At 50.4% G+C, this 25,694-nt stretch overlaps 2 protein-coding genes across 2 annotated transcripts in view; one reads left to right on the forward strand and one right to left on the reverse strand.

Annotated features, from left to right (window-relative positions):
* LASP1 (LIM and SH3 protein 1) overlaps nucleotides 1–21,884 on the forward strand; it is a 51,614-nt gene extending 29,730 nt beyond the window's left edge. The window contains exons 6-8 of the mRNA XM_053569413.1: nucleotides 17,332–17,482; nucleotides 17,745–17,842; nucleotides 21,624–21,884. Coding sequence (XP_053425388.1) covers nucleotides 17,332–17,482; nucleotides 17,745–17,842; nucleotides 21,624–21,797 — 423 coding nt within the window. The 3' untranslated portion in view covers nucleotides 21,798–21,884. The remainder of the gene's footprint in view (nucleotides 1–17,331; nucleotides 17,483–17,744; nucleotides 17,843–21,623) is intronic.
* On the reverse strand, nucleotides 6,648–7,090 carry LOC128570369 (60S ribosomal protein L35a). The gene has a single exon (XM_053569416.1). The coding sequence runs from the start codon at nucleotides 7,025–7,027 to the stop codon at nucleotides 6,695–6,697; it is 333 nt and encodes a 110-aa protein (XP_053425391.1). The 5' UTR covers nucleotides 7,028–7,090; the 3' UTR covers nucleotides 6,648–6,694.
* Nucleotides 21,885–25,694: the final 3,810 nt, after the last annotated feature.

Raw genomic sequence — 25,694 nt, forward strand, 5'->3', positions numbered from 1 at the left:
CTGGGGGAGGGCTGGGTACTGCTAGGCCACCCTACCCCACATCCATTCCCATCCCTCCACCTGGCCTACTTGGCAAGATGTTCTTTCTAGAGGTTGGTGGGCTGTGCTTAGAGCAGGCTACAAAGGTGGGTCAGGAGGGTTTCAGAAGCACAGGGCAGCCAGCAGCCCACAGCTTACAAAACTAGTCATGTTGGGTGGCACCTGTGGCTCAGTGAGTAGGGCGCTGGCCCCATATATGAGGGTGGCGGGTTCGAACCTGGCTCTGGCCAAACTGCAACAAAAAAATAGCCGGACGTTGTGGTGGGCTCCTGTAGTCCCAGCTACTCGGAGGCTGATTCAAGAGAATCGCCTAAGCCCAAGAGCTGGAGGTTGCTATGAGCTGTAACGCCACAGCACTCTACTGAGGGCGACAAAATGAGACTCTGTCTCTAAAAAAAAAACAAACTAGGCATGTCCAGGACTGTGGCTTTCAAACTTGCCATTGTGACCCACCAAGCAGACACGCACTTATTTAGAGAGAAAACAGAATCAGAACTTTTATGACTGAGTATTTACTGTTAGTAGGACATTCAGATCTTTGTTTTCTGAAGATGCTGGCTACGGACTTACTGAATGGGTTTTGCAACTAGGCTGTTGACCTCCAGTTTGCAATTGGTGGCCTGCGGAAATTGCCAAGAGGGTGTGCCTCTCAGGGCTCTGATCCCTTTTCCCACCAAAAAAGCCTGTTTCTATGCCAGGGCCTGGCCTCACACCCCAGAGCTTCTCTTCCACCCAGAAGGCTCTAGTAGCAAAGTAGGGAAGGAAGAAGGTGGCCTTGGTAATGTTGGAAACACAGAGCCTCCCCCAAAGCCAGGCGCTGGGCTCTGCAGCCTCTGTGGCTTTTCACTGTGAAAGGCCTTTGTCTTTTATCAGTGACACTTAACAACCCCAACTCCCAGGCCCTTCACTCATTGCTTCATCCTGTGGGTTTTAGAGGAAGAGAGACAAGCAAACCCAGTCAGCCCTGCCTCCCTTTCTGGATGGCTTCCAAAATATTCTATACCCAAGGCCATCTACCTCCTCTTCTTCCCTCATCAGTTATTAGAGGTGTTAATGTCCTAGTAACAACACTCACTGGCCAAGACATCCACACCTCAGGAGATAACCATCTTATCATGAACCATAATGCTTGGTGCTAGCACTGCAATTAGCTGATTGCTGTCTGCTCTGAGGTGGGGGAGGTGACTGGTCCCTGACCTGGTTGCTGCCTCTGCAGCTTTATCTGGTACCTGTGAGGTGTGACCACAAAGCTGGAAGACTTTTGGTTTTAGTGCACTCAGTTAAAGTCTGGCTGATGCGGGCCTCCAAACAAGTGTCTCACAATCACTGGGGAGTCAGCTGAAAAAGCAAAGTCATAGGCCTCCTCCCCTGGCCACTAGAATCAGCATCGCTAAGCCTGGGGCCTGGAATCAGCATATTAAACACATTCCCTGGGTTTCTAAGACTTCCTCTCCAAAATTTGATAGCATCACCTAAAAGTCTAAAAAGTTTCACCAACCCCTAGGTCAGAGGGTGCCATATCTGGCTCTGTCCCAGAACCCCAAGGGAACTTTGAACTATCTTTAGAACTATTGCAAAATTGTCCCAGCCTCCACAAGAGTTTTGGGAAAGGTGGTGTTTAGAGCTACACCTTGTGTTTTTGTACCCAAAATAGTGTTCCTGTATGAAGCTTGTCCCTTGCTTCCCAGATTAACACAAATGACTTCTGGCTCTTTCTAAAGGTCAGACTATCTTACTTTCCTGGATATACAGCAGAGGTTTCACCAGGCAGAGCATTTTTATTTATTTATTTATTTATTTATTTTTATTTGAGACAGAGTCAAGCTGTCAGAGTGCTGTGGCGTCATAGCTCACTGCAACCTTCAACTCTTGGCTCAGCCTACCAAGTAGCTGGGACTACAGGCTCCCACCACAACACCAGGCTATTTTTTTTTTTTTTGTAGAGACAGAGTTGCACTTTATGGCCCTCGGTAGAGTGCCATGGCATCACACAGCTCACAGCAACCTCCAACTCCTGGGCTTAAGCGATTCTCTTGCCTCAGCCTCCCGAGTAGCTGGGACTACAGGAGCCCGCCACAACGCCCAGCTATACACCCGGCTATTTTTATTGCAGTTGCCACTGCTGTTTTAGCTGGCCAGGGTGAGGTTCGAACCCACCACCCTCAGTTTATGGGGCATGCGCCCTACCCACCGAGCCATAGGCACTGCCCTTATTTATTTATTTTTGAGACAAAGCCTTACTATATTGCTTTGGTAGAGTGCTGTGACGTCACAGCTCACAGCAACCTCAAACTCTTGGGCTTAAGCGATTCTCTTGCCTCAGCTTCCCAAGTAGCTGGGACTACAGACACCTGTCAGAATACCCAGCTTTTTTTTTGTTGTTGTTGTTGTAGTAGTTGTCATTGTTGTTTAGCAGGCCCGGGCTGGGTTTGAACCCACCAGCCCTGGTGTATGTGGCTGGTGCCCTAACCACTGAGCTTGGGTGCTGAGCCAGGCAGAGCAGTTTTCTTTTTTTTAATTTTTTTGTAGAGACAGAGTCTCACTCTATCGCCCTCGGTAGAGTGCCATGGAGTCACATAGCTCACAGCAACCTCCAGCTCCTGGGCTCAGGCGATTCTCTCGCCACTGGGACTACAGGCTAGGACTACAGGCACCCACCACAATGCCTGGATATTGATTTTGTAGAGACAGAGTCTCACTTTATGGCCCTCTATATATAGAGTGCCGTGGCATGACACAGCTCACAGCAACCTCCAACTTCTGGGCTTAAGCGATTCTCTTGCGTCAGCCTGAGTAGCTGGGACTACAGGCGTCCACCACAACGCCCGGCTAATTTATTATTATTATTTTTTTTGAGACAGGGTCTCAAGCTGTCACCCTGGGTAGAGTGCTGTGGCATCACAGCTCACAGCAACCTCCAACTCCAGGGCTCAAGCATTTCTCCTGCCTCTGTCTCAAGTAGCTGGGACCACAATGCCTGCCACAATGCCTGGCTATTTTTTGGTTACAGCCGTCATGGTTGTTTGGCAGGCCTGGGCTGGATTCAAACCCGCCAGCTTGGATGTATGTGGCTGGCGCTTTAGCCACTTGGCCACAGGTGCTGAGCCCAGGCTATTTTTTTGTTGTTGTTGTAGTTTGGCTGGGACTGGGCTTGAATCCACCATTCTTGGTATATGGGGCCAGAGCCCTACCCACTGAGCCCCAGGCAGAGCAGTTTTAAAAACTAGTGTCTGGCAAGAGGGACTTTACCTAACAATTGCAATCAGTGTAACCTGGCTTATTGTACCCTCAATGAATCCCCAACAATAAAAATAAAATAAAATAAAATAAAATAAAATTTCCAGATACCAAAAAAAAAAAACAAACTAGTGTCTGGTCTCCAGGGGTATCTGCATTGGGTAGATGCAATCTTTCCTTAGTCCTGCTGGAGGCAAAATGGTGAGGTGGGAGGAGACTGCAAGGGCTGGAATCTAGTTCTGTCCAAGCCTCAGTTTCCTCATCTGTAAAAATGGGGACAGTAGGCTTTACCTTGAAAAATGATTATGGGGAGGGCCAGGTGCAGTGGTGAGGCAGGCGGATTGCTTGAGCTCAGGAATTTGAGACCAGGTTGAGCAAGAGCGAGACCCCCCTCTCTAAAAATAGCTGACTGTTGTGATGGGTGCCTATAGTCCCAGCTACTCGGGAGGCTGAGGCAAGAGAATTACTTGAGCCCAGGAGTTTGAGGTTGCTGTGAGCTATGATGATGGCACTCTACTGAGGGCGACAAAGTGAGATTGTCTCAAGAAAAAAAGTGATTGTGGGGAAAATGTTAAGCACTTGGCATATGATCAGTGTTGTTGATAGTAGTATGAATGCCTTAAAAGCCAACTTGGCTGCTTTCTATACTGTGACCAAAGAAGTCATGATGTGAAATTTGGCTGAAAACTTTGGCTGTTGTCTAGTACTGAGACTGTGTGGAAAGTTTTGAAGGAAGATGCTAGTAAGTCATATGCCTGTGCTGAGTAAAGGTGTCATCATTAAAGGCATCAAAAGGGTTGATAAGCCTGGGCCCACGCAGTAGGATGACACTTAGACCTTAGGAATCCCGCATTTGGTCAGCTTCAGTGGCATTATTGTGTTAATGGATGGGAAACTTTAGTGGCTGGAGGCCCATTTTGGGAGCCTCTGCTTTACTTATATATTCATTTTCTCGATATAATTTCATATCTTTTAACTTTTTCTTTTTTGTGAAATGTATGTAGTAACACATAGTAACACATACGGTAAACACCTGTTTGTTCACCATGCAGGTCAGTCAGGATAGAACATTTTTATTTATTTATTTATTTATTTATTTTTTGCTGTTTTTGGCCAGGGGCCGGATTTGAACCCACCACCTCAAGGAGATGGGCCTGCGCCCTACTCCTTGAGCCACAGGTGCTACCCCAGGAAATAGAACATTTTTTTTTCTTTTTTGTAGGGCGCTCACTTTATGGCCCTCGGTAGAGTGCCGTGGCCTCACACAGCTCACAGCAACCTCCAACTCCTGGGCTTAAGCGATTCTCTTCCCTCAGTCTCCCTAGTAGCTGGGACTACAGGCGCCCGCCACAACGCCCGGCTACTTTTTTTGTTGCAGTTCGCCGGGGCCGGGTTTGAACTCACCACCCTCAGTATATGGGGCTGGCGCCTTACTGACTGAGCCACAGGCACTGCCCCAAGAAATAGAACATTTTAAGATGGAGTCTCACTTTGTTGACCCTGGTGGTAGTGTCACAGCTTACAGCAACCTCAAACTCTTGGGCTCAAGCGATTCTCTTGCCTCAGCCTCCCGAGTAGCTGGGACTACAGGCGCCCACCACAATGCCCAGCTATTTTTACAGAGGGGGTCTTGCTCTTGCTCAGGGTGGTCTCAAACGCCTGAACTCAGGCAATCCACCCGCCTTAGCCTCCAAGAATGCTAGCATTACTTTACAGGTGTGAGCCACCACACTTGACCCCTAGTTTAAAAACATAACTCGTGAAGTAGGCACTTATCGTATATTTATTTAGCTTATTGTGAAGCAACAAGCTGGGGAATGTGAGAGGCAGAGGTAAATGCTAGTCAGTGAAGGAAAGTGCTGGGTACAATTAGCTATAGGACTGGTTAAGGTCCTACCATTAGCTACACACTGGTTATATGTCCTATAGGATAATAAAACCATGGACTTTGAAGATATCTTTGCTACAAGCAGAAACCCTTTGCATCTCTGTCAGCCAGAAATAATTGCCATTTTATATATATATATATATATTTTTTTTTTTTTTTTTGATACAGTCTCATTAGGTCACCTTCGGTAGAGTGCTATGGCGTCACAGCTCACAGCAACCTCAAACTCTTGGGTTTAAGCAGTTCTCTTGCCTCAGCCTCCCGAGTAGCTGGGACTACAGGCACCCACCACAACACCTGACTATTTTTTTATTGTAGTTGTTATTGTTGTTTGGCAGGCCTGGGCCAGGTTCGAACCCACGAGCCCCAGTGTACGTGGCTGGCACTCTAGCTGCCGAGCTATAGGTGCCGAGCCAACCATTTTATATTCTATAATTACCTTTAGTCTTCAGAGTCTGGGCCTAATCATATAGTAAATAGTTAAACAAAGTTTCACCCCCAAAGTCAAGTAATCTGGAGGTAGTTTTGTTGGACAATCCTCTAGTTTAATTAGAAAACATGTACTTGCCTTTTCTTTACCGTTTTATAACCATGCATTTCTAAATACCAGAATTTTGTTTCTCCTAATTTTAAACAAAGAATAATGTTTTTGTGTCTTGCTGCTTTTATCCAACATCGTGTTTAAAGATTCATCTATGTTTGCATGCAGTAGTACATTAGTTTTCATTGCTGTGTAGTATTCCATCATGATTATGCCACGTTTTATTGATTCTGTCGTTAGAAGCCATTTATATTGTTTCTAAGTGCTAGGGACATCCTCATATGTATTTCCTGGCACTTGTTTAGAGTGGAATTACTAGATCTTAGAGTGCATGTTCCTTCAACTTTACCAGATAATGCTGAACTACTTTCCAAGTGGCTATACTGATTTACCCTCCCACCAGCAGTGATGAGTTTCCATTGTTCCACATTCTCAGATGTGTTCATTTTCTCCACTTTGACCATTTGTAGTGGCATCTCATTGTGGCTTTAACTTGCATTTTTTTGGTTACTAATGAAGTTGAGCACAAATTTATATTTGTTTTAAAAACATTTTGAGTTGGGTGGTGCCTGTGGCTCAGTGAGCAGGGCGCCGGCCCCATATACCGAGGGTGGTGGGGTCAAACCCTGCCCTGGCCAAACTGCAACAAAAAAATAGCCGGGCGTTGTGGCGGGCGCCTGTAGTCCCAGCTACTCGGGAGGCTGAGACAAGAGAATCACCTAAGCCCAAGAGCTGGAGGTTGCTGTGAGCTGTGACGCCATGGCACTCTACCAAGGGTGACAAAGTGAGACTCTGTCTCTAAAAATAAAAAAACAGGGGCAGTGCCTGTGGGTCAAAGGAGTAGGGCACCAGCCCCATATACCAGTGGTGGTGGGTTCAAACCTGGCCCCGGCTAAAAACTGCAATAAAATAAGATAAATATTGTGAGTCTTTATTTATTTATTTTTTTTACAACAGCACAAATCCACTTTTATTTACTTTTCATCACTTTAAATCCTTGAGGGGTATAGCATCACACGGATTCTGTGTCCAATGGCCTTAGCAGGAAGGTTGCTTCGGAATTTGGCACGAACCATGCCACTGTTTCCATGGGCTCGAGTTATCTTTCCCCAGATTACTCTGGTTTTGTTTGGTTTGCCGCCAGGAGTCACTGTGTTGTTCTTTGCTTTGTATACATAAGCACATCTCTTGCCCAAATAAAATTCAGTTTCATCTCGGGCATAAACACCTTCAATTTTAAGAAGAGCTGTGTGCTCTCTTTGGTTCCGGAGACCTCTCTTATAGCCAGCAAAAATGGCCTTGGACCACAGCCTTCCAGACATATTTGCCTTTTAGAAGACCTGTTCCCAGCAGACCTCCACAGGCCCCAAGATGGCGGAAAGAGGAAAATATTGTGAGTCTTTTTTTTTTTTTTTTTGTAGAGACAGAGTCTCACTGTACTGCCCTCGGGTAGAGTGCCGTGGCATCACACGGCTCACAGCAACCTCTAACTCTTGGGCTTACGCGATTCTCTTGCCTCAGCCTCCCGAGCAGCTGGGACTACAGGCGCCCGCCACAATGCCCGGCTATTTTTTGTTGCAGTTTGGCCGGGGCTGCGTTTGAACCCGCCACCCTCGGCATATGGGGCCGGCGCCCTACTCACTGAGCCACAGGCGCCACCCAATATTGTGAGTCTTTAATAGGAGCATTGTTCCCTGGTAGCTGAGAGCTAAGCTCTGATGTTAGAAGTGGATTATGACTTAATTCACCACTCACCTACCTCTTGAGTTTTGGTTTGTAAAGTATGGACGCTAATGGTAAGTTCTTGAGCTGATTGAGAAAAGGAAATGAATAATGCATATAAGCACACCAAATAATACTTCAACAAATGGGAGCTGTTGTTATTTTTGAAAAAAGAATGTGCTGCTGGGCATCATGCCTGTAATCCTGGCATTCTGGGAGGCTGAGGCAGGTGGACTGCCTGAGCTCAGGAGTTTGAGGCCAGCCTGAGCAAGAGCAAGACCCCATCTCTCCTAAAAATAGTTAAACTAGCTGGATGTTGTGGCAGCAGGGGCCTGTAGTCCCAGCTGCTCCAGAGGCTGAGGCAAAAGGATCACTTGAGCCCAAGAATTTGAGGTTACTGTGAGCCAAGATGCCAAGGTGACAGAGTAAGACTCTCCAAAAAAGAATAGTGAATAGCCGCTGGACTCCAGCCTGGGTAACAGAGCAAACAAGATCTTGTCTCAAAAAAAAAAAAAAGACTCTGGCTAGTGAGTTGATTATTCCATTTAGTGCCTGATGTCCCTTCACTAGCCATGATGTGCAATCATGTGAGAAGCAACATGTGGAAAGCCCGACTTTTGTTTTCCACCACAGTGGAGAGCAGGAGGTTCAGAAAACGGAACATCAGCTGGCAGAGCTTTGCACATCCACACTCACCCTGGAGTCCTGGTTAGCAAATGCCTGGTGCGTGGGCAAGGTCTTTAGGACCGGGCCCCTGGAACCATGTGTACTTGGGTCTCGTGGGTACGGTTAGAGTGTGGCCTTCTTCCCTGCAAGTCCAGGACAGTCCTTGAGCTGGGGCTCTGCAGATGTCTGGGCATGTGGCAGCTCTCATCTGGGGCTCTTAGAAGATCAGAACTTTGCTAAGCTTGGAGCAGGGATCAGCTAGGTCCTTGGAGTCTGGGAAATGTTTCTTTGTTTTGTGGATGTGCTAAACCCCCTTCATGTGCCTATTTGCTTAACAAACCACTACGTGGGCCAGCAAAGCAACAGTAGTTTCCTCGTTTGCTGGGGAGACGAAGGAGAGGAAGTTGAGGGTATGGACATTTTGTCCAGGTGGGCCCAGGCCAGAGGGAGCCAGCCTGGCTTCTTCTTAGCCCATCTCTCCCCTCTGTGCTGTGTCTCCTGCGTTTGCATGAATGGTGTCCTCTTTTCTCCAGATTAAGGTGACAATCAGATTATCATGCTTTCTCAGCATGAAAGGGGTGCTATTAATATTTATTCCTACACATCAGACTAGAAGTGGGACTAGAGGCAGACTTGGGCGTGTGGTCACCCTGCCTCGTGCCTGTTCTGAGGAAATCGGCTGGGTAGCTGTGACTCTGTCCTTGGGTCACCATCTTCAGCTGGTGTTGAGCAATGAAAGCTCTGCTTCAGGAAGTCATTTTACTTCTGAGCCTCATTTTCCTCGTCTATAAATGGAAATTAAAGTGTCTATGTCAGCTTTAATTAAGTTGGACGTAAGTTCACAAAATCATCCTAGAAAAAGTACTACGCACCTCATTGCTGAATATCGTGACGGTCACCTTTGAAGGCCTCCCGTTGGGAAGCTATGCAAGGACACCAGTACCTAGCTACCCTTTCAAGCAGTTTTGGAACCTTTTCCCGGAATGGCCATCAAAGCTATCATTGTATTCATCAGTGGTATGTCCAATGAAAAATAAATAAACTTTAAAAAAAGCTGTCATTGTAGGAGGTCTGACAATTAAATTTGAGAACTTGTTGTAGAAAATGGGCTACATCCCTCACTGCTGAACATCTCTTCCGAGTACTTTCCTTGGCCATCTGGTGACTATAATGATGTTCAGAAATGAAGCACGTGAGCACTTTTTCTAGGATGATTTTGTGAACTCAGTTGTCTGACCTCATGTTTTTTAGAGTGATTATTGTCAGGGTCATAGAAGGTAATCTACAAAGAGCTTTGACCTCAGTGTGAAGAGCTCTGTGGATGTGAGGTCACTGATACTGATAGTAGCAGGTGGAACGGCCATGGTAGCGGGGAGGGTATCTTATGTTCAGGCTGCCACTACTCCAGCTGTCTGGATCAAATGACTTTACTTTTATTTATTTAGAGACAGAGTCTTGCTCTTCACCCAGGCTGGAGTCCTAGGTTCAAGTGATCCTCCTGCCTTAGCCTCCCAAGTATAAGTAGCTAGGGCTCCAGGCAGGTGCCACCACACACAGCTAATTTTTATTTATTTTTTCTTTTAGAGATGAGGTCTTGCTGTGAGGCTGGTCTCAAACTCCTGGCCTCAAGTGATCCTCCCACCTCAGTTTCTTGAAGTGCTGAAATTTCAGGCATGAGCCACTGTGCCTGGCTTGCCCTTAATTTTATATACATTTATCCACCTGCGGTGACTTTTTAAGGAGAAAGATGATTTTATTTTCACCAGCCACTTGTGGAAATACCTATGTGTCTACTTTCAGCTTAGAGTTTGCTTAGGTTTCTAGAGCTGGCCAGGGTCCTCAGGACCACCTGGAAGCAGATGGGGGAAACTGAGGCCCAGCAGGGATAGGGACTCTCCCAGGTCATATGGATAAGGGTAGGACTCCCACTCCCGCAGGAATGAGGCATGGGGTGGAGGACAGTGTAGCCCCTGATGAAGGACTGAATCTATAGGAGATTGGTGGGGGACAGAAGAGGCCTGGGCTCCTGAGCTGCCCAATGCTCTGGTAGGAGGAGCAGGCGGGACCCAGACATGCCCTCATCCCCAAGGGGAGAAGGCTCCCTGTCACCCATCACTAACCACTCCCAGGGAAAGGACTGTCCTCCAGGGTAGCAGGACCCCCAGCATCAGGGACACCTATTCCTCCAGGTCACCGGCTGGCTGGCTCAGGGCGTAGAGCAGACCTCCATCCACCTCCACAGCTGCACTTCCCTCCCTGGTCACTGATTCTAGGTGGCAGGCCTCTTTGCATTAACAGAAAGTAAACAAGGGAAGCTTCTCTTTCTCACTCCAGGATAAAAGTCAGAAGGGCAGATGCTTTGTGACCCTAGAGGTCTGGGGGAGGGAGTGTCCTGTTCCCTTGTCCACCTCCCCCCACCACCAGGGGTAGGGGTCATTAAGGAAGAGAGTCTGGGGAGATTCATCTTTTGCCCTGTGTCTATAAGGACTTCACCCCGGGTGCCCTTCCAAGTGGGAGATGGGGGTCCGAGGGCTTTTCAGTCTGACCAGAGCTAGCTGCCTCCTCCTCAGGAATTGGCTCAGCCTCTTTCACCTTTGGGTGTGGGTCCCTGCTTGAGTGTGAAGTCAGGAGGCAGGGAAAGGAGGGGCTGGTCCTGACCCAAACCCCTAAGTGAGCTGCTTTCGGTGTCTAGATCGCGCCCCTCCCAGACTCTGTCCTGGGCTTTGCCGCTGCTGCCTGGCCTATTTCCTCAGCCCAGGCTGCAGGAAGAAACTGCTATTTAGCTAGCAGAAGCAATTGGCCATGGCTCCTTCAGCCCAGCTATTAACGCATAAGCTCTACCCAGCCAATTGTTAACTCTTGCTCTCCATAAAGCAGCAAGTGCCAAGGCAGGGAGAAGGCAGCAGAGAAAGAAAGCATGTAGCCGCCCTGGGGCTGGGCAGCATGGATCCGGCCCAGGAACAGAGCAGGCTTTGTTCCTCCTCTTTCTCTATTCCCCCACCTTCACCCCATTTTCCAGATCAGGAAAGGCAGGGCAGGATCCTGGTGGACGGGAAGTGAGGACCAGCTTCCAGTCATGTGCCCCCAAGACTTGGGGAGAATTCAGGCCTGGGCCTGCCTGGAAAGGGCCAGTTTCTCTCATGTCCTGGTGTCCTGCTTTCCAAGTTTCCCTTGGGAGGTGGTGGAAGGCTGTCACTCTCTGTTCCACTTCCTTCCCCATCCCCAGGCCAGCACAGCACTCACAGGGCACTCAAACCCTGAGCCTTAGCACCTTTCCTTGGTTGTTTACCCTCCTTTGTTTCCTCCCTGAAAAGTGAAGGGAATAAACCTCAGTGAGGGTCTTCAAGGTGGAATATGGGCAATGCATCCTGGTGAGGGTATAGGAAGAAAATCTTAGAAATCCTGCTTCTGGTGCCTGTAGCTCAATCAGCAGGGCAACGAGTACATACACCTAGGGTGGCGGGTTCGAACCTGGCCTGGGCCTGCTAAGCAACAATGACAACAGCAACCAAAAAATAGCTGGGTGTTATGGCAGGCGCCTGTAGTCCCAGCTACTTGGGAGACTGAGGCAAGAGACTCGCTTAAGCCCAAGAGTTGGAGGTTGCTGTGAGCTGTGATGGAACAGCACTCTACAGAGGGCGACCTAGTAAGACTCTGTCTCAAAAAAAAAAAAAAAAGAACTCCTGGTTCTTTTTCATATCATACTTTTCTTATTCCTATTTTTTGTGTAAGTTTTACAATATACATTCCATATTTGTATATTGTATACATTCCATCATTTCTATATGATATTTCTGTACAACTTATAAAATACACATAATTCAGGAGAATTGTTCTTTAAAATATTTAACCAACAAGAATATGCAGCCAAAGCATTTTGGCAAGCGAGGGTCAGCAAACTTTTTCTGTAATGCGCTGGGCAGTAAATTTTTCAGGCTTTGCAGGCCATATGGGCTCTGTGGCAGCTACTGGGCCATGTAGTTATGCGTGAAAGCTGCCATAGTAAGGGGAAAATGAGTGGGTGTGACTATGTTCCAATAAAACTTTATTTCCAGAGATTGAAATGTGAGTTTCAGAGAAATTTCATGTGTCATGAAATGATGAAACATTATCTCTCTTCTCCCCTCCCTGCCAACTGCATTAAAAATTGTAGAACACATTCTTAGCTCACGGGCTGTAAGCAAACAGGCCTTGGGCTGGATGTGGTTCATGGACCATAGTTTGCCAATTTCTGCTCTAGACCACTGGTTCTCAGACTTGAGCCTGCTTCAGACTTACCTGGGGTGCTTTTTAGAAATGCATATTCCAGGCTCAGCACCTGTGGCTCAAGCTGCTAAGGTGGCAGCCACATATACCTGAGCTGGCGGGTTCAAATCCAGCCCAGGCCTGCCAAACAATAATGACGGCTACAACCAAAAATAGCCGGGCGTTGTGGTGGGCGCCTTTGGTCCCAGCTACTTGGGAGGTGGAGGCAGGAGAATCACTTGAGCCTAGTAGTTGGAGGTTGCTGTAAGCTGTGATGCCACAGTACTCTACCCAGGGTGACAGCTTGAGGCTCTGTCTCAAAAAAAAAAAATGCATATTCCAGAACCCCAGCCCTGATTTGGAAGATTCTCCGGAAGGCCCTAGAACCCGCATACTAACAAGCCATCCAGTTGAGTCAGAAACAGATAGTCTGGAGACCAGATCTTAGGAAATACAGCTAGAGGGCGGCGCCTGTGGCTCAGTCGGTAAGGCGCTGGCCCCATATACTGAGGGTGGCGGGTTCAAGCCCGGCCCCGGCCAAACTGCAACCAAAAAATAGTCGGGCGTTGTGGCGGGCGCCTGTAGTCCCAGCTACTCGGGAGGCTGAGGCAAGAGAATCGCTTAAGCCCAGGAGTTGGAGGTTGCTGTGAGCTGTGTGAGGCCACGGCACTCTACCAAGGGCCATAAAAGTGAGACTCTGTCTCTACAAAAAAAAAAAAAAAAAAGAAATACAGCTAGAGGGTCTTCAGGGTCCTGGTCTATTCATTTGATAAGCCCTGAGGCCCCAGGATCAGAATAATTGGCTCCTTCACCACCTTCCAGGAGCTTCCATCTAGTAGGGCGCTGGTACGGACAGCACACCCAGTTGTTGATGTTGTGGAAGCCGATGGATTCAGCCTGGGAACCAGGGCCAGAGGCCCCAGAATGAGATGCTAAGATGGCCTTGAAGGATGAGAGAAGGCTAGACTAGCCCTGAGTGAGGATGGGCTGCCTCCAGCTTCTTGATTCCTTTCCTTCCTCACCATTTGTTTGGATGACCTTGGGCAGGTTCCTTGGCCTCACTGGCCTCAGAGCTATGAGAGTGCTGCTTTAGAAGCTGGTGGGGAGGACTGGGTGAGCTAATATGCATGATGTGTGTGGACTAGGCCTGCTACACAGTGTCTCCCTCCCTCAGTCCCACATCCACCCTTGCCATTGGACAGGGGTACACTTAGTGAGTGGGTTGAAGATTCACCTGTTCCCCCTGTCTTACGGACCTGAGGCAGGGCATTGCCTCATGGCTGGGCGTGCCTGGCTTCCCTTCCTGGAGGGAGCTAGTTCTCAGTCTGGCCAGGCTTCCTCCGTCATAAACAGGTTCAGCTGGAGGTGATTTCCCATTTGGGGCAATATATGTATTTGAGACTCCATGACTCATCTGATTGGGAAGTCCAGGGGATCTTGTTTCTGTCACAATTGGACCAGTCAGGCTGCCATTCACTATCCTTGTTTGGCTTTGTTCTTGAGACGGGCCCTCTCCATGGAGTGGGCAGGATGGCCAGCAGTAGCCCCAGACTTGCACTCTCCACCTGCTCCCTCTTAGCTCCTGCAGGTTTCTGACTGTCCAGAGAATGGCCGGCCCCCTCTGGCCAGGTCTGCACCTGAGCACCCCAAGTCAACCTTTCCCTCTTCCCCTCCCTCTCCCCACCCATCACCTTCCTAAGCTCTGGCCACCCTGAAGACCCCTGCCTCTCAATCCCAGACATCTGCACACTTGAACTCCTGTGCTCTCCTGCCCTTTATATCTTCAAGTCTTCCTTGTCATTCAGTGCTTAGCTCTAAGGTCACCTCTTCCAAGAGGCCTTCCCCTGATTCTCCAGGAGGAAGAAACTTCAGCCCCTTGTTAAGACTGCCCGTATGTTGGGCGGCACCTGTGGCTCAGTGAGCAGGGCGCTGGCCCCATATACCAGTCAAACTGCAACAACAACAAAAAATAGCCAGGTATTGTGGCGGGCGCCTGTAGTCCCAGCTACTCGGGAGGCTGAGGCAAGAGAATCGCCTAAGTCCAGGGAGTTGGAGGTTGCTGTGAGCTGTGTAACGCCACAGCACTCTACCGTGAGCAGTAAAGTGAGACTCTGTCTCTACAAAAAAAAAGAAAGAAAAGACTGCCTGTGTGCTCAAGGGCTCATGCCTATATTTCTAGCACTGTGGGAGGCCAACAGATTGTTTGAGCTCACTGAGTTCAAGACAAGCCTGAGCAAGAATGAGACCCCATCTCTAAAAATAACAGGGCATTGTGGTGGGTGCCTATAGTCCCAGCTGCTCAGGAGGCTGAGACAAGAGAATCACTTGAGCCCAAGAGTTTGAGGTTGCTGTGAGCTGTCTACCAACGGTGACAAAGTGAGACTGTCTCAAAAGAAAAAAAAAAGACTGCCTCTGTGGCTGGGCACAGTGGCTCACACCTGTAATCCTTATAACTCTGGGAGGCTGAGGCAGGTGGCTTGCTTGAGCTGAAGAGTTCTAGACCAGCCTCAGCAACAGTAAGACCCCATCTCTACTAAAAATAGAAAAACGAGCTGGGTTTCGTGGCAGGTGCCTATAGTCCCAGCTACTTGGGAGGCTGAGGCAAGAGGATCTCTTGAGTCCAAGAGTTTGAGGTTGCTGTGAGCTATGATGCCATGGCACTCTACCGAGGGCAACAAAGTGAGACACTCTGTCTCCAAAAAAAAAAAAAAGACTGCCCACGCCTTTCCATTCTGTGGGGCAATTACCTGTTGGAGAATCTCCTTCCCAGTGAACCAATCTTCTTGAAGGTGGGACCCACTTTTCCTCCTTGTTCATCCTCTTGACCCCAGTGGATGGCTCAGGTCTGTGCACAGAGCAGATCCATTAAATGTGGAAGGAAAGACCCGCAGAGGACACAGCACAGTTGCCTGTACGTAGGGTAAACAGCAAGTTTCCAGAAGGAGATTCCTCTCTTTCATTCCTGGTCATCCTGGCTGTCTGAGGAAGGAGTGGACAGCCCATGGTGTCCACAGAGAGCCCACATCCATGTCCTGGGGGCCGCATCAGCCGCACTCAGTGAGGAGGCCCAGCTTCTCCTGGTTTGAATTGTTTGTGGGGTAATTCTTGAGCAGGTGCACCTAATACAAACCTCACAACCCACCTGGGACGGGGGCTGGGGGTGCCTGGGAACATGGATCTTAGCTTTTCCCCTGTCCCATATTGGTCCAGCATGAGAGGAGCTGGACAGGAGGCTGAGGTGATGCTGAGGGCAGCGGGCCGTGCTGAGCAGCCAGAGGAAGGAGGGCGGACCGGCCAGCTGCAGGGCCAGGGTGCCACTAGGTGCAGGGAGCTGCTGATGAGTCTGACACAATCACAGAAGGCCATCTGGACAGTTCCTCAGAACTGTGAAGGGGAAAGGGCTGGGGAAGAGGTGCCAAAGAGTATGAGAATAGAGAATTTGGACCGATTGGGGTCTGAATCTAGCTGAGGAAACCCCAAGCCCGTGTTCTTGCCCCACCTTGGGACTCGACTTGAAGAACAAGGTGGATGAGGGACTGCTCTTGTCTGACTTGGTCGGCCAGGAGGATTGAGCTGGGGCTTGGGACACAAAGGGATCAGTTGACCCTGAGAGGTCCCTTTCTGGTGGTTGGGGGTAGGTGCTTCTTCTGGCTGACCCTGCTTAGGTCTTTGTGATGGAGCTGGCAGGGGCTGGAGACCCCACCCCGCACATTGGCCAAGCCCTGCATCTATGCATCTGAACAGAGAATGCACCTTCTCTCTCCTCCCCTGAGTTTATAGGCTGGGCAGTTGCTCCTCCCCTGCCTCCTGACCTTGATGGCTCATGCTCCCAGCCCCGAGCAGGCATAAGTAACAGTCCTCAAACAACACAAGGCCCAATTTAAGGCCTTGTGATGGTGGTAGAGGCGGGGGTGCCTACAGCTAACCGTGTCCTACGGTGACAAGGGGCTAGATTAAGGGTTTGGAGCCTCACATGCCTGCCCAGGGGGGTGGTCTTCACCAGAGCAGTAGGCCTCTCTTTGCCTACTTGGGAACCTAACAAGAGGAGGATCCCATCTCCAAGATAGCAGCCCACTCTTAGGGAAGGTCTGGCATTTCCTTGTGCCCACTGTCCAGGGTTCAGAGCATTCCTAGACTCTGGCCTCTGTGACTTCATGCACAGGCCTTAGGACATGCATGATCTTGGGCAGCTTACTTCACTTATGTCCCTTTGTTTCCTCTTTTTTTTTTTTTTTTTTTGAGACAGAGTCTCACTGTGTCACTCTCGGTAGAGTTCCATGGCATCATCATAGCTCACAGCAACCTGAAACTCATGGGCTCAAGGGATCCTCCCACATCAGCCTCCCAAGTAGCTGGGACTACAGGCACCCACCACAATGCCTGGCTAGTTTTTCTATTTTTAGTAGAGACAGGGTCTCACTCTTGCTCAGGCTGGCCTTCAACTCCTGAGCTCAAGGGATCCACCTGGCTAGGTCTTCCAGAGTGCAAGGATTACAGACCTGAACCACTTTGCCTGGTCCCTTTCTTTCCTTCTAGTCTGCCACATGAGGACTGGGCTGTCCCCCTCGTAAGGTGCTGACGAGGTCAAATGAGCCTGTGACATGAAGTTCCTGGCACATAGTGAGAGCTCGAGAAACAGGAGTTGCTGCTGTGCTTAGTGTTGGCCAGGTAGAAGCCCTTGCTGCAGGCGTATAAAAATAACAGTTTACCTTTGTGTGAGGCTTCAGTTTTTGTGTCCCTATCACATCCTTCATGTCATTACATCCTCCGACAACACCAGAGGGAGTCATCAGATTCCCATTTTGCAGAGGTAGAAACTGAGGCTTGCCAAAGTGAGGTAGTTTATCCAAAGTTAGGTAGTTTATCCAAGGGCACAGACCTGGCTCTCTGCCTGGAGCCCCTGGGGAGTCTCCCCTCCCAGGAACTTTAGTGCCAATAAGAGGGGACTGGTTGGCTTGCTGAGTTCTTCACCCAGTGCCTTCTGCTCCTGCAGATAAAATACCATGAGGAATTTGAGAAGAGCCGCATGGGCCCCAGCGGGGGCGAGGGCTTGGAGCCCGAGCGTCGAGACTCCCAGGACAGCAGCAGCTACCGGCGGCCCCCGGAGCAGCAGCAGCCCCACCACATCCCGACCAGTGCCCCAGGTGAGTAGGGCAGGGGACACGTGGCCAGGCCAGGACTGGGGTGGGATGGATGTGGGAGAAGCCTCGTCCACACACTCCTCTCCCAGGAAGAGCACTGCTGCTCTGAAATGAGGGTCAGGCATGTGCTAGGCACACATGGACATAAGCCTTTGAGAAGTGGGGTTTGAACTAGGCTGGGGGTGGGGAGGAATACATAATAGGGGCTTTGAGGGACTCTGGGAGGTACAGGACTGGTTCTGAGCCCCACTGTCCCCTCCTCTAGTTTACCAGCAGCAGCAGCCGGTGGGCCAGTCCTATGGTGGCTACAAGGAGCCGGCAGCCCCCGTCTCCATACAACGCAGTGCCCCTGGCGGCGGCGGGGTGAGTAACCCAGACTGGAGGGGAGAGGCCTGAGGAGGCCTCAGGGAAGGCCCCTTGAACACAGGCCTCGATTCTCCCGACCTTTGCTCCTGGCCCATATTGTGTGTGCAAGTCCCAGGGATCTCAGCCCCTGAACGGAGAGGAACTGTCGGTAGTGGGCAGAGCCTGGCTGGGCAAGTCACTGCTCCCTGCTCCAGGCTAGGTCCCCTCACTCCAGTTCCCTGGGAACACACCAAGCCCCTTAGTGTATGGAGCCTTCCTGACCCGGGCCTGCTCCCTGCTTGTCATGAGGATGTCCCTGGCAGTTGTAGGTCTCTGCTTGCCCCTGCCTGTCCCAAACCATGCCATATGAAGTGAGTCTCCCTGATGCTTTCTGTCACTTCATAGCACTTTGTCCAGATAAAAAGACAATGTTTGCTAACCTCTCTGTGTCCCCCACTGGACTGGGTCTGAGTGGGCCGGGCAGCCTTGCTTTGGTTCATTTACTCTGAGGCAGACACAGAGCAGAACTCATCAACTTTGCTGAATAAATGAATGAGCACAGGTAGGACGTGGGCGGGATCATGCTTAATGAGTCCTCAGAGTTGAAGTCCTCCATCTGTAAGTCCTACTACTTGTTCCATAGCTGAGCTACCCTTACTGAGCTGCTCCATCCTGGCTGCCTAGGACTTCAAAGTAGTTCATTGTAGGAGTGGAAGAGACAGATACTTAGAGAAACAAAATAGCCTGAGATAAGTGCCCTGCTGGAGCCTCATGCTCTGGGCACGTAAACAAGGGGTGACAGTGCTGTCTGGGGCATCAGGAGGACTCAAAAGGTCATCTTAGGATAAAGGTCCGGGGTGGAGGGGTTGGGACCTGCATCCTCAAGGCCACATGTGGACCTCCAGATTCCCAAGACTCCCCTGACTGAATCCAAACAGGCCAGGTGCAGCGACTCATACTAGTACTAGCCTGTAATCCTAGTACTCTGGGAGGCAGAGGGGGAGTGGATTGCTTAAGGCCAGGAGTTCAAGACCAGCCTGAGCAAGAATGAGACCCCATTCATACTAAAAAATAGAAAAACTAGGCTTGGTGCCTGTAGCTCAAGCGGCTAAGGCACCAGCCACATAACACCAGAGCTGGCGAGTTCGAATGTAGCCCAGGCCCACCAAACAACAATGACAACTACAACCAAAAAATAGCCAGGCATTGTGGCGGGGGCCTGTAGTCCCAGTTACTTGGGAGGCTGAGGCAAGAGAATCACTTAAGCCCAAGAGTTGGAGGTTACTGTGAGCTGTGATGCTACGGCACTCTACCCAGGGCGACAGCTTGAGGCTCTGTCTCAAAAATATATATATAAAATAAAATAAAAATAGAAAAACTAGATGGGCGTGGTGGTGGGTGTCTTTTTGCCAGCTACTTGGGAGACTGAGGCAAGAGGATCGCTTAAGCCTAAGAGAGGTTGTGTGAGCTAGGCTGAGGCCTACTTCTACATGGCACTCTACTGAGGGTGACAAAGTGAGACTCTGTCTTTTAAAAAAGTCCCTTTGTTAAAGGATTTGTCCTGTAAAATTTGGATTCGGTCAAAAGTCTATACTCAAGGTTCTAGAAGGCCACTTGTAGCCGTAAGGCCTCATGTTCCTTACTCCACCTCCCTGCCTTCTGGGAGCTTTCATTCCAGTCAGGGAGACAAAGAAAAATGCAGCAAATAGGGGGTGGCGCCTGTGGCTCAAGGTGTAGGGCGCCGCTCCCATATGCCAGAGGTGGCGGGTTCAAACCTAGCCCCGGCCAAAAACCAAAAAAAAATGCAGCAAATAAGTAAGTATAAGTACAAGTCCATAATGTAAGGTCAGGTAGCGGCACATGCTGCAAAGAAATACAGCAGGATGGCCAGAGAGCAGCAGAGTCAAGACATGACATTTGAGCAAAGTCCTCAATCAAGTGAAGGAGTAAGTGGTGCAAGGAGAATAGCAAGTACAAAGGCCCTGAGGCAGCGGAATATTCTAGAAAAGTTCTTGGACTAGCAGGAAGGCCAGGGTAACTAGTGAGGGAAAGCAGGTAGGAGGTCAGAGAGGGCAAGGACTTACAGCTCACAGGAAGGCCTTCGCGGCTGGTGATCTGTGCAGCGTGACGTAGTTTGACTTCGGTTTTTAGCAGTTCGCTCTGGCAGCTGTGTTGTGAAGAGGCAGTAGACGTTGAGGGGAAGCAGGAGACATGTTGGGAGCCTGTGGCCGGATGCAGATAAGAGGTGGAGTTGGAGATGGAACAGGCCAAGTCACTCCATGAGGGCTGTGACCTCTTATCCCACAAGGCTGTGGGTTTCAGTGTCCTGTGGAGTCTCAGAGACAAGTTGATGTCAAGGGCAGGTCAGGTCAGACGCAGTTAGAATGTTGCCCACCTTGGAGACCATCAGTGGTTTCACCTACCTTTACTGGATATTACCTAGAACTGGGCTTAAGCAGAAGATTCTGGCTGAGATTTGGAAGGTGGAACCTGTACCTCTTATGTCCCCCAAAGATTTTTCTCCCAAGATTTTTGTCCTGATCTTGGGAGTCTTCTCCCAGACTTATCACGGCTTCAAAAAGAAAATACTGGTGCTTATAATAATACAAATAATAGCATACAGGACATAGGAAATAGGACATAAATAATACATACATGTCCTATTTTCAGACACAGCCTGTCTTCTTTCTCTTTTTTTTTTTTTCTTTGAGACAGAGTCTACTCTGTTGCCCTGGGTAGAGTGCCATGGCCTCATCATACCTCACAGAAACCTCAAACTCTTGGGCTCAAGAGATCCTCTTGCCTCAACCTCCCAATTAGCTGGGACTACAGGTGCCTGCCATGATGCCAGGATACTTTTTTAATTTAATTTTATTTTTTTATTATTTTTTTGTTTTGTAGAGACAGTCTCACTTTATGGCCCTCAGTAGAGTGCTATGGCCTCACACAGCTCACAGCAACCTCCAACTCCTGGGCTTAAGGGATTCTCCTGCCTCAGCCTCCCGAGTAGCTGGGACTACAGGCGCCCGCCACAACGCCCAGCTATTTTTTGGTTTGCAGTTCAGCCGGGGCCGGGTTTGAACCCACCACCCTCGGTATATGGGGCCGGCGCCTTACCAACTGAGCCACAGGCGCCGCCCTATTTTATTTTTTTATTATTATTTTTTTTTTTGTAGAGACAGAGTCTCACTTTACTGCCCTCGGGTAGAGTGCCATGGCGTCACAGGACTCACAGCAACCTCTAGCTCTTGGGCTTCCACGATTCTCCTGCCTCAGACTCCCGAGCAGCTGGGACTACAAGCGCCCGCCACAACGCCCGGCTATTTTTTGGTTGCAGTTTGGCCGGGGCTGGGGGTGAAGGGTGCCAACGCTGGAAACTCAGTTGCTCCCATCTGTGAAATGGGAACACAACTAGAGGGCTCACTCTTGCTCAGGCTGGTCTGGAACTCTTGAGCTCAAGCAATCCACCTATCTCCACCTCCCAGAGTGCTAGGGTTACAGGTGTGAGCCACCTCACCCGGCTTAACACTGGCTTCTGGACCCTTGGACTTTATTGTATCTCTTGTTTGGGGAGGTGGGGCAGAGCTGATGTGACCTCAGTCCCTGCCCTGCGTCAGGTGCTTAGTAGACACCAAGTACATTGTAAAAGGTTAATTACACAGAGAGTCTGGTGCCCCGTCTCTGGTTCCTCTGTTGCCCCGGGCTCTGCTCCAGAGTCCTGGACAGTTGGGAAGCTAACCCAGGCAAGCTGGCCAGCCAGCTGTGTCCAGGGCCCTGGCTCACTGTGCTTTCCCCACAGAAGCGGTACCGTGCTGTGTACGACTACAGTGCTGCTGATGAGGACGAGGTCTCCTTCCAGGATGGGGACACCATCGTCAACGTGCAGCAGATTGATGATGGCTGGATGTATGGGACGGTGGAGCGCACAGGCGACACGGGGATGCTGCCTGCCAACTACGTGGAGGCCATCTGAGCTCCGGGCGCCCCACCTCTCCTCCTGGGCGTGACCAGTCCACCCTTCAGTGTCTGTTTTTTAAAATCCATGACAGCTTGTGATTCCCACCCCTCCTCCAGCTTCTTTTGCCAACTGAAGCCTTCTTCTGCCACTTCTGCGGGCTCCTTCGTCTTGCAGGTTTTCCCCTTGACCGACTTCCTGGTTTTCTCTCTGGATGGAACAGGCGTGGGCCTCTCTGCGGGAGGGCGAGGCTGGGCTGGGCTGGGAGACGCGTTGGCTCCCAGCCTCCCCTTCCTCTGTCTTCTCCCTGCCTCACCCTTCCACCCAGTCCCTCATACACCCTCACATTCCAGGGCCGAGTGAACCCCACACTCCCAGGACCTCCAGGGCAGGGGCTCCATACATTCCCCAGAGTAGGATCCTTTGTCCCCGGGTTGGGGGTGGGGGCCTCCATGTTGTACAGGGCCCAGCACAGTGGGCTTTACTGCTCTTCTAAGAGTGGGCTGCTGGCCTGCGGGGGGCCTTGCTCCTCAGTTTCTCCCTCCTCAAGGGCAACAGCCAGAGGGGGGAGTCCTACTCTGGCATGAATCTATCCCCCTCTGTGTTCCTTCTCACTGTGATTTTGCCCTCCTGCCACGCAGACCTTGGGTGAGCTAAGAGCTTCCAGGAAGCACAGCTTGGGTCAAGTTCTAAGGACAGCCACAGGAGGGTGGGGAACAGGCTGTTTCCCCCCACTCGCACCCTAGTCTCTGAGGACCCTAGCTTGCCTCCTTGGGTGGAAGCTGTCAGTCGTCTAAAGGAATGGCCAAGGACACCTTAGGCCCTCTTGGTCTGCAGCGGCCTCCAGCCCCCAGGCTATGGGTTAGATGGGCCAATCCTCCCGGGAAGAGGTCTCCGGGCCTTCCCTGGCCTGATGCCAGGTGGATTTGGAGCAGTGCAAGGCTGGCAGGGGCCTCTGTATCTCAGGTGCCATGTGCAGGGGCAGGAGCGCGTGTGTCGGCAAGTGTTTGTGGCAGGCGCACGTGAGTGTGAGCATGAGGTTGAGAGATGGTTCAGGGAGGGTGTGAGGGCACACAGAGCTGTCCTGCTCTGACATTGTCCTCAAAACCTATAGCAAGAGAGGAGGCCCATGAGGGAGAGAAGTTCCTCCTTCCCCATCTCCACATGGGGGAAGCCCACCCCTCAGCCTGTGCAGTGTGCTGGGCAGAAGGAAGGGTTCGTGCGGAGTTGGTGGGGGCTTCCTGGGGTGGGGGTGGGGGAAGGCTCCATGGCCCCAGGCTTATCCTCCTCCCTGTCCCTGTGACCGGGGCTGCAGGGCAAGGTGCCAGGAGGACCCTCTGTCACCCACACTGTGGGTGCCTAGCTCTGGGGACCCTCCCCATAAGCTCCCCCTAGCTGACATAAAGCCCTCCTAAAGCAGGGTGGGGGATCCCAGGGCTGCCACCCTGGAAACACAGACTCTAGGGCAGGGAAGGGAATGTGGTGCTATGTCCAGTTCCTTCTCTCCACTTAGTGGTGGCCGTGACAACCCCTGCTGGACTTTATTCATCTCTCCATCTCCTTGTCACCCTCTAGGCCCTCCTCCCATCTTCACCTGCGTCATCCAGGCCCCACAATTGACTTCTTATCATTTTGTACATTTGTGCCCTGCAGGTGAGGAAAGGGGCCTGGAGGTGTCCGCCTATTCAACAGTTGAGTCATCCTGGGTGTTTTTGTCAACTGCTTGTTGGCTGATTTGGGAGGATTTGCTCCAAGCCAGAGATTGAGGAAATGACTGTGAGTGAGGAGCCCCTGCCTGACCAGTCCCTTTTCCTCTTGCTGGCCCCAGCCTAGGGGAGGACACGCAGAGCATTTTACACTGGGCAACTTTGAAGATGAGGGAGGCAGAGGCTCTCTTGGGAAGGCAATCTCGGGAACCTTGAGGGAGGTGCTAGTGCATTCCATTTCCTCTTGCTTTCAAAGCACAATGTGGATTTGAGGACCAATGGTCAGGAACATATCGTGTTCAAGGACCTGTAGTTGGGGAAGTGGTGAGTGAGTGGGTGAAAGTCCCACTCCTAGAGCAAGCAGCAACCCGTTGTCGCTCAGCTTAATTTTCCTTCTCAAATGAGAGGCCAGGCACTGGAATCTTGCTACAGCCCCTGCCTCCACTCTTCTCATCCTACAAATAGGGACCATTTTCCCATCCCCAGAGAGAGGAGGGACTGTCATACTGGTGCTGAGGGACCCAGGGGCTACTGGGTGTCCTTGTTCCTTACCAGAACCACCCATCCCTAGAAGAGCACAGAACCCCGAAGGCTGGGCTGAACCCCTGGTCTTTTCTACAGCTCACAAAGGTCTTTTAGCCAATCTGATCCCAGGAGAGACGCATCACAGCTAGAATGTGAATATAACTTTTGTGGACCAATAATGAAATGCAAGCCCAACGGTGAGAAAAATGAATTCTCCCAACTCTGCTTTCTATTTTCTCCCTTCATGTCCCTCCAGGGAAAACTCCTTTATTGCTTAATTTCTGCCTTTCCCCCCCCTCACATATGCACTTTTGGCCCCTTTTTTATAGCTGGAAAAAAAAAAACAAAATACCACCCCACAAACCTGTATTTAAAAAGAAATGACCGTGTGAAACTTGCCTCTGTCCAACATGTTATCCATGTGTATGTGTGTGTGTGTGTACGCGTGTGCAGCCGTCCGTTCATCTTTTTATATGAGGGTGTTGTCTTATTTTGGTCTGTTTGGTCTCCTCCCTCGTGGGCTTGTGCTCGGGATCAAATCTTTCTGGCCTGTTATGATTCTGAACATTTGACTTGAACCACAAGTGAATCTTTCTCCTGGTGACTCAAATAAAAGTATAATTTTTACCTGCGGACTTGGTTTCCTCTCTGGCTCTGAGGAGATGTTCTGTGTGTGTGCTTTCATGTCCTGTCTGCTTGAGGTCCGGGGAGCCCTGCTGCCCTGCCGTGGCCTCTACTTCCTCCTAGCTGAGAACCCCCCAGCAGCCCACTTCTAGCTTCTACCCATTCATTCCTCTCTGCCCAACATGATAACACTCCCAGAAGCCTCCCTGAGCTCCCTGTCTCCTCTTCCTGTTTCCCCTCCACAGTTATTGTCTGTCTCCCTACCCTCTGCCCCACCATATACTCTAAATCCCCAGTATCTGCCCAGGGGCTGGCAGGGAGCTGCTGCTCAAATGTTTGTTGGGTGAATTAATGAATGAGCCAGCCTGGGGGCAGTTCTAGCACTGGTCCCTGCCTGGCAGGTAGCAGGAGCTCAACACGTGCTTGGAAGATGACAGGACATTTCCACAGTGGGACAAGATCTGGATAAAGCCATTGATAAGGCAGCCTGCAAGCCAAAGTACTATTTGCAATACCTTCCAAATATCATCTTTTAACACACATCTCTTTTCTTCCATCTTTCTAACAGCCATGTGAGAGAAGGAACTCTGGTGTCCTTACAGATAGGGCTCACCGACACCCAGAAAGGTTTGGTGGAAGTTGTGCAGCTAGTAGCAGAGCTGGGGTCTTAGCCCCCCACCATGTGATATGTATAATCTCATGAGGGGCCACCTCACCATGACGGGCTGTGTGCCCTGACAGCTCTCATATTCGTGTCTCCTGTGCTCAGAGTCTGTGACCTCTGGGCAGAGGCCCAGGTGGCCTCCCCTCTCACACAGTGGATTGGGAAGAGGACGCTGGCCAAGAAGGGGATCCAGTCTCTTTCACCCCCACTCGAGGATGCCAGTTAGCCTCATGTCCAGCCGCCTGTGGAGAAGAGCATTTCCCGCTTGGGGCTCAGAAGGAAAGCATTCTCTGGCCTCAGGGTTACAGAAAGGTGGAGAGGAAAAGGGTTTTCCCCAAACGGGGCATTTGCCAACTGGACAAAGATATGCCCTGAGCCAGCAGAGCTGGAACACTG

The sequence above is a fragment of the Nycticebus coucang genome, chromosome 18 (assembly GCF_027406575.1).
Source record: "Nycticebus coucang isolate mNycCou1 chromosome 18, mNycCou1.pri, whole genome shotgun sequence".
In the NCBI taxonomy this organism is placed as follows: Eukaryota; Metazoa; Chordata; class Mammalia; order Primates; family Lorisidae; genus Nycticebus; species Nycticebus coucang.

Coding starts and splice junctions, on each gene's coding strand:
- LOC128570369 (XM_053569416.1), bottom strand. CDS start 7,027: ATGTCTGGAAGGCTGTGGTCCAAGGCCATTTTTGCTGGCTATAAGAGA.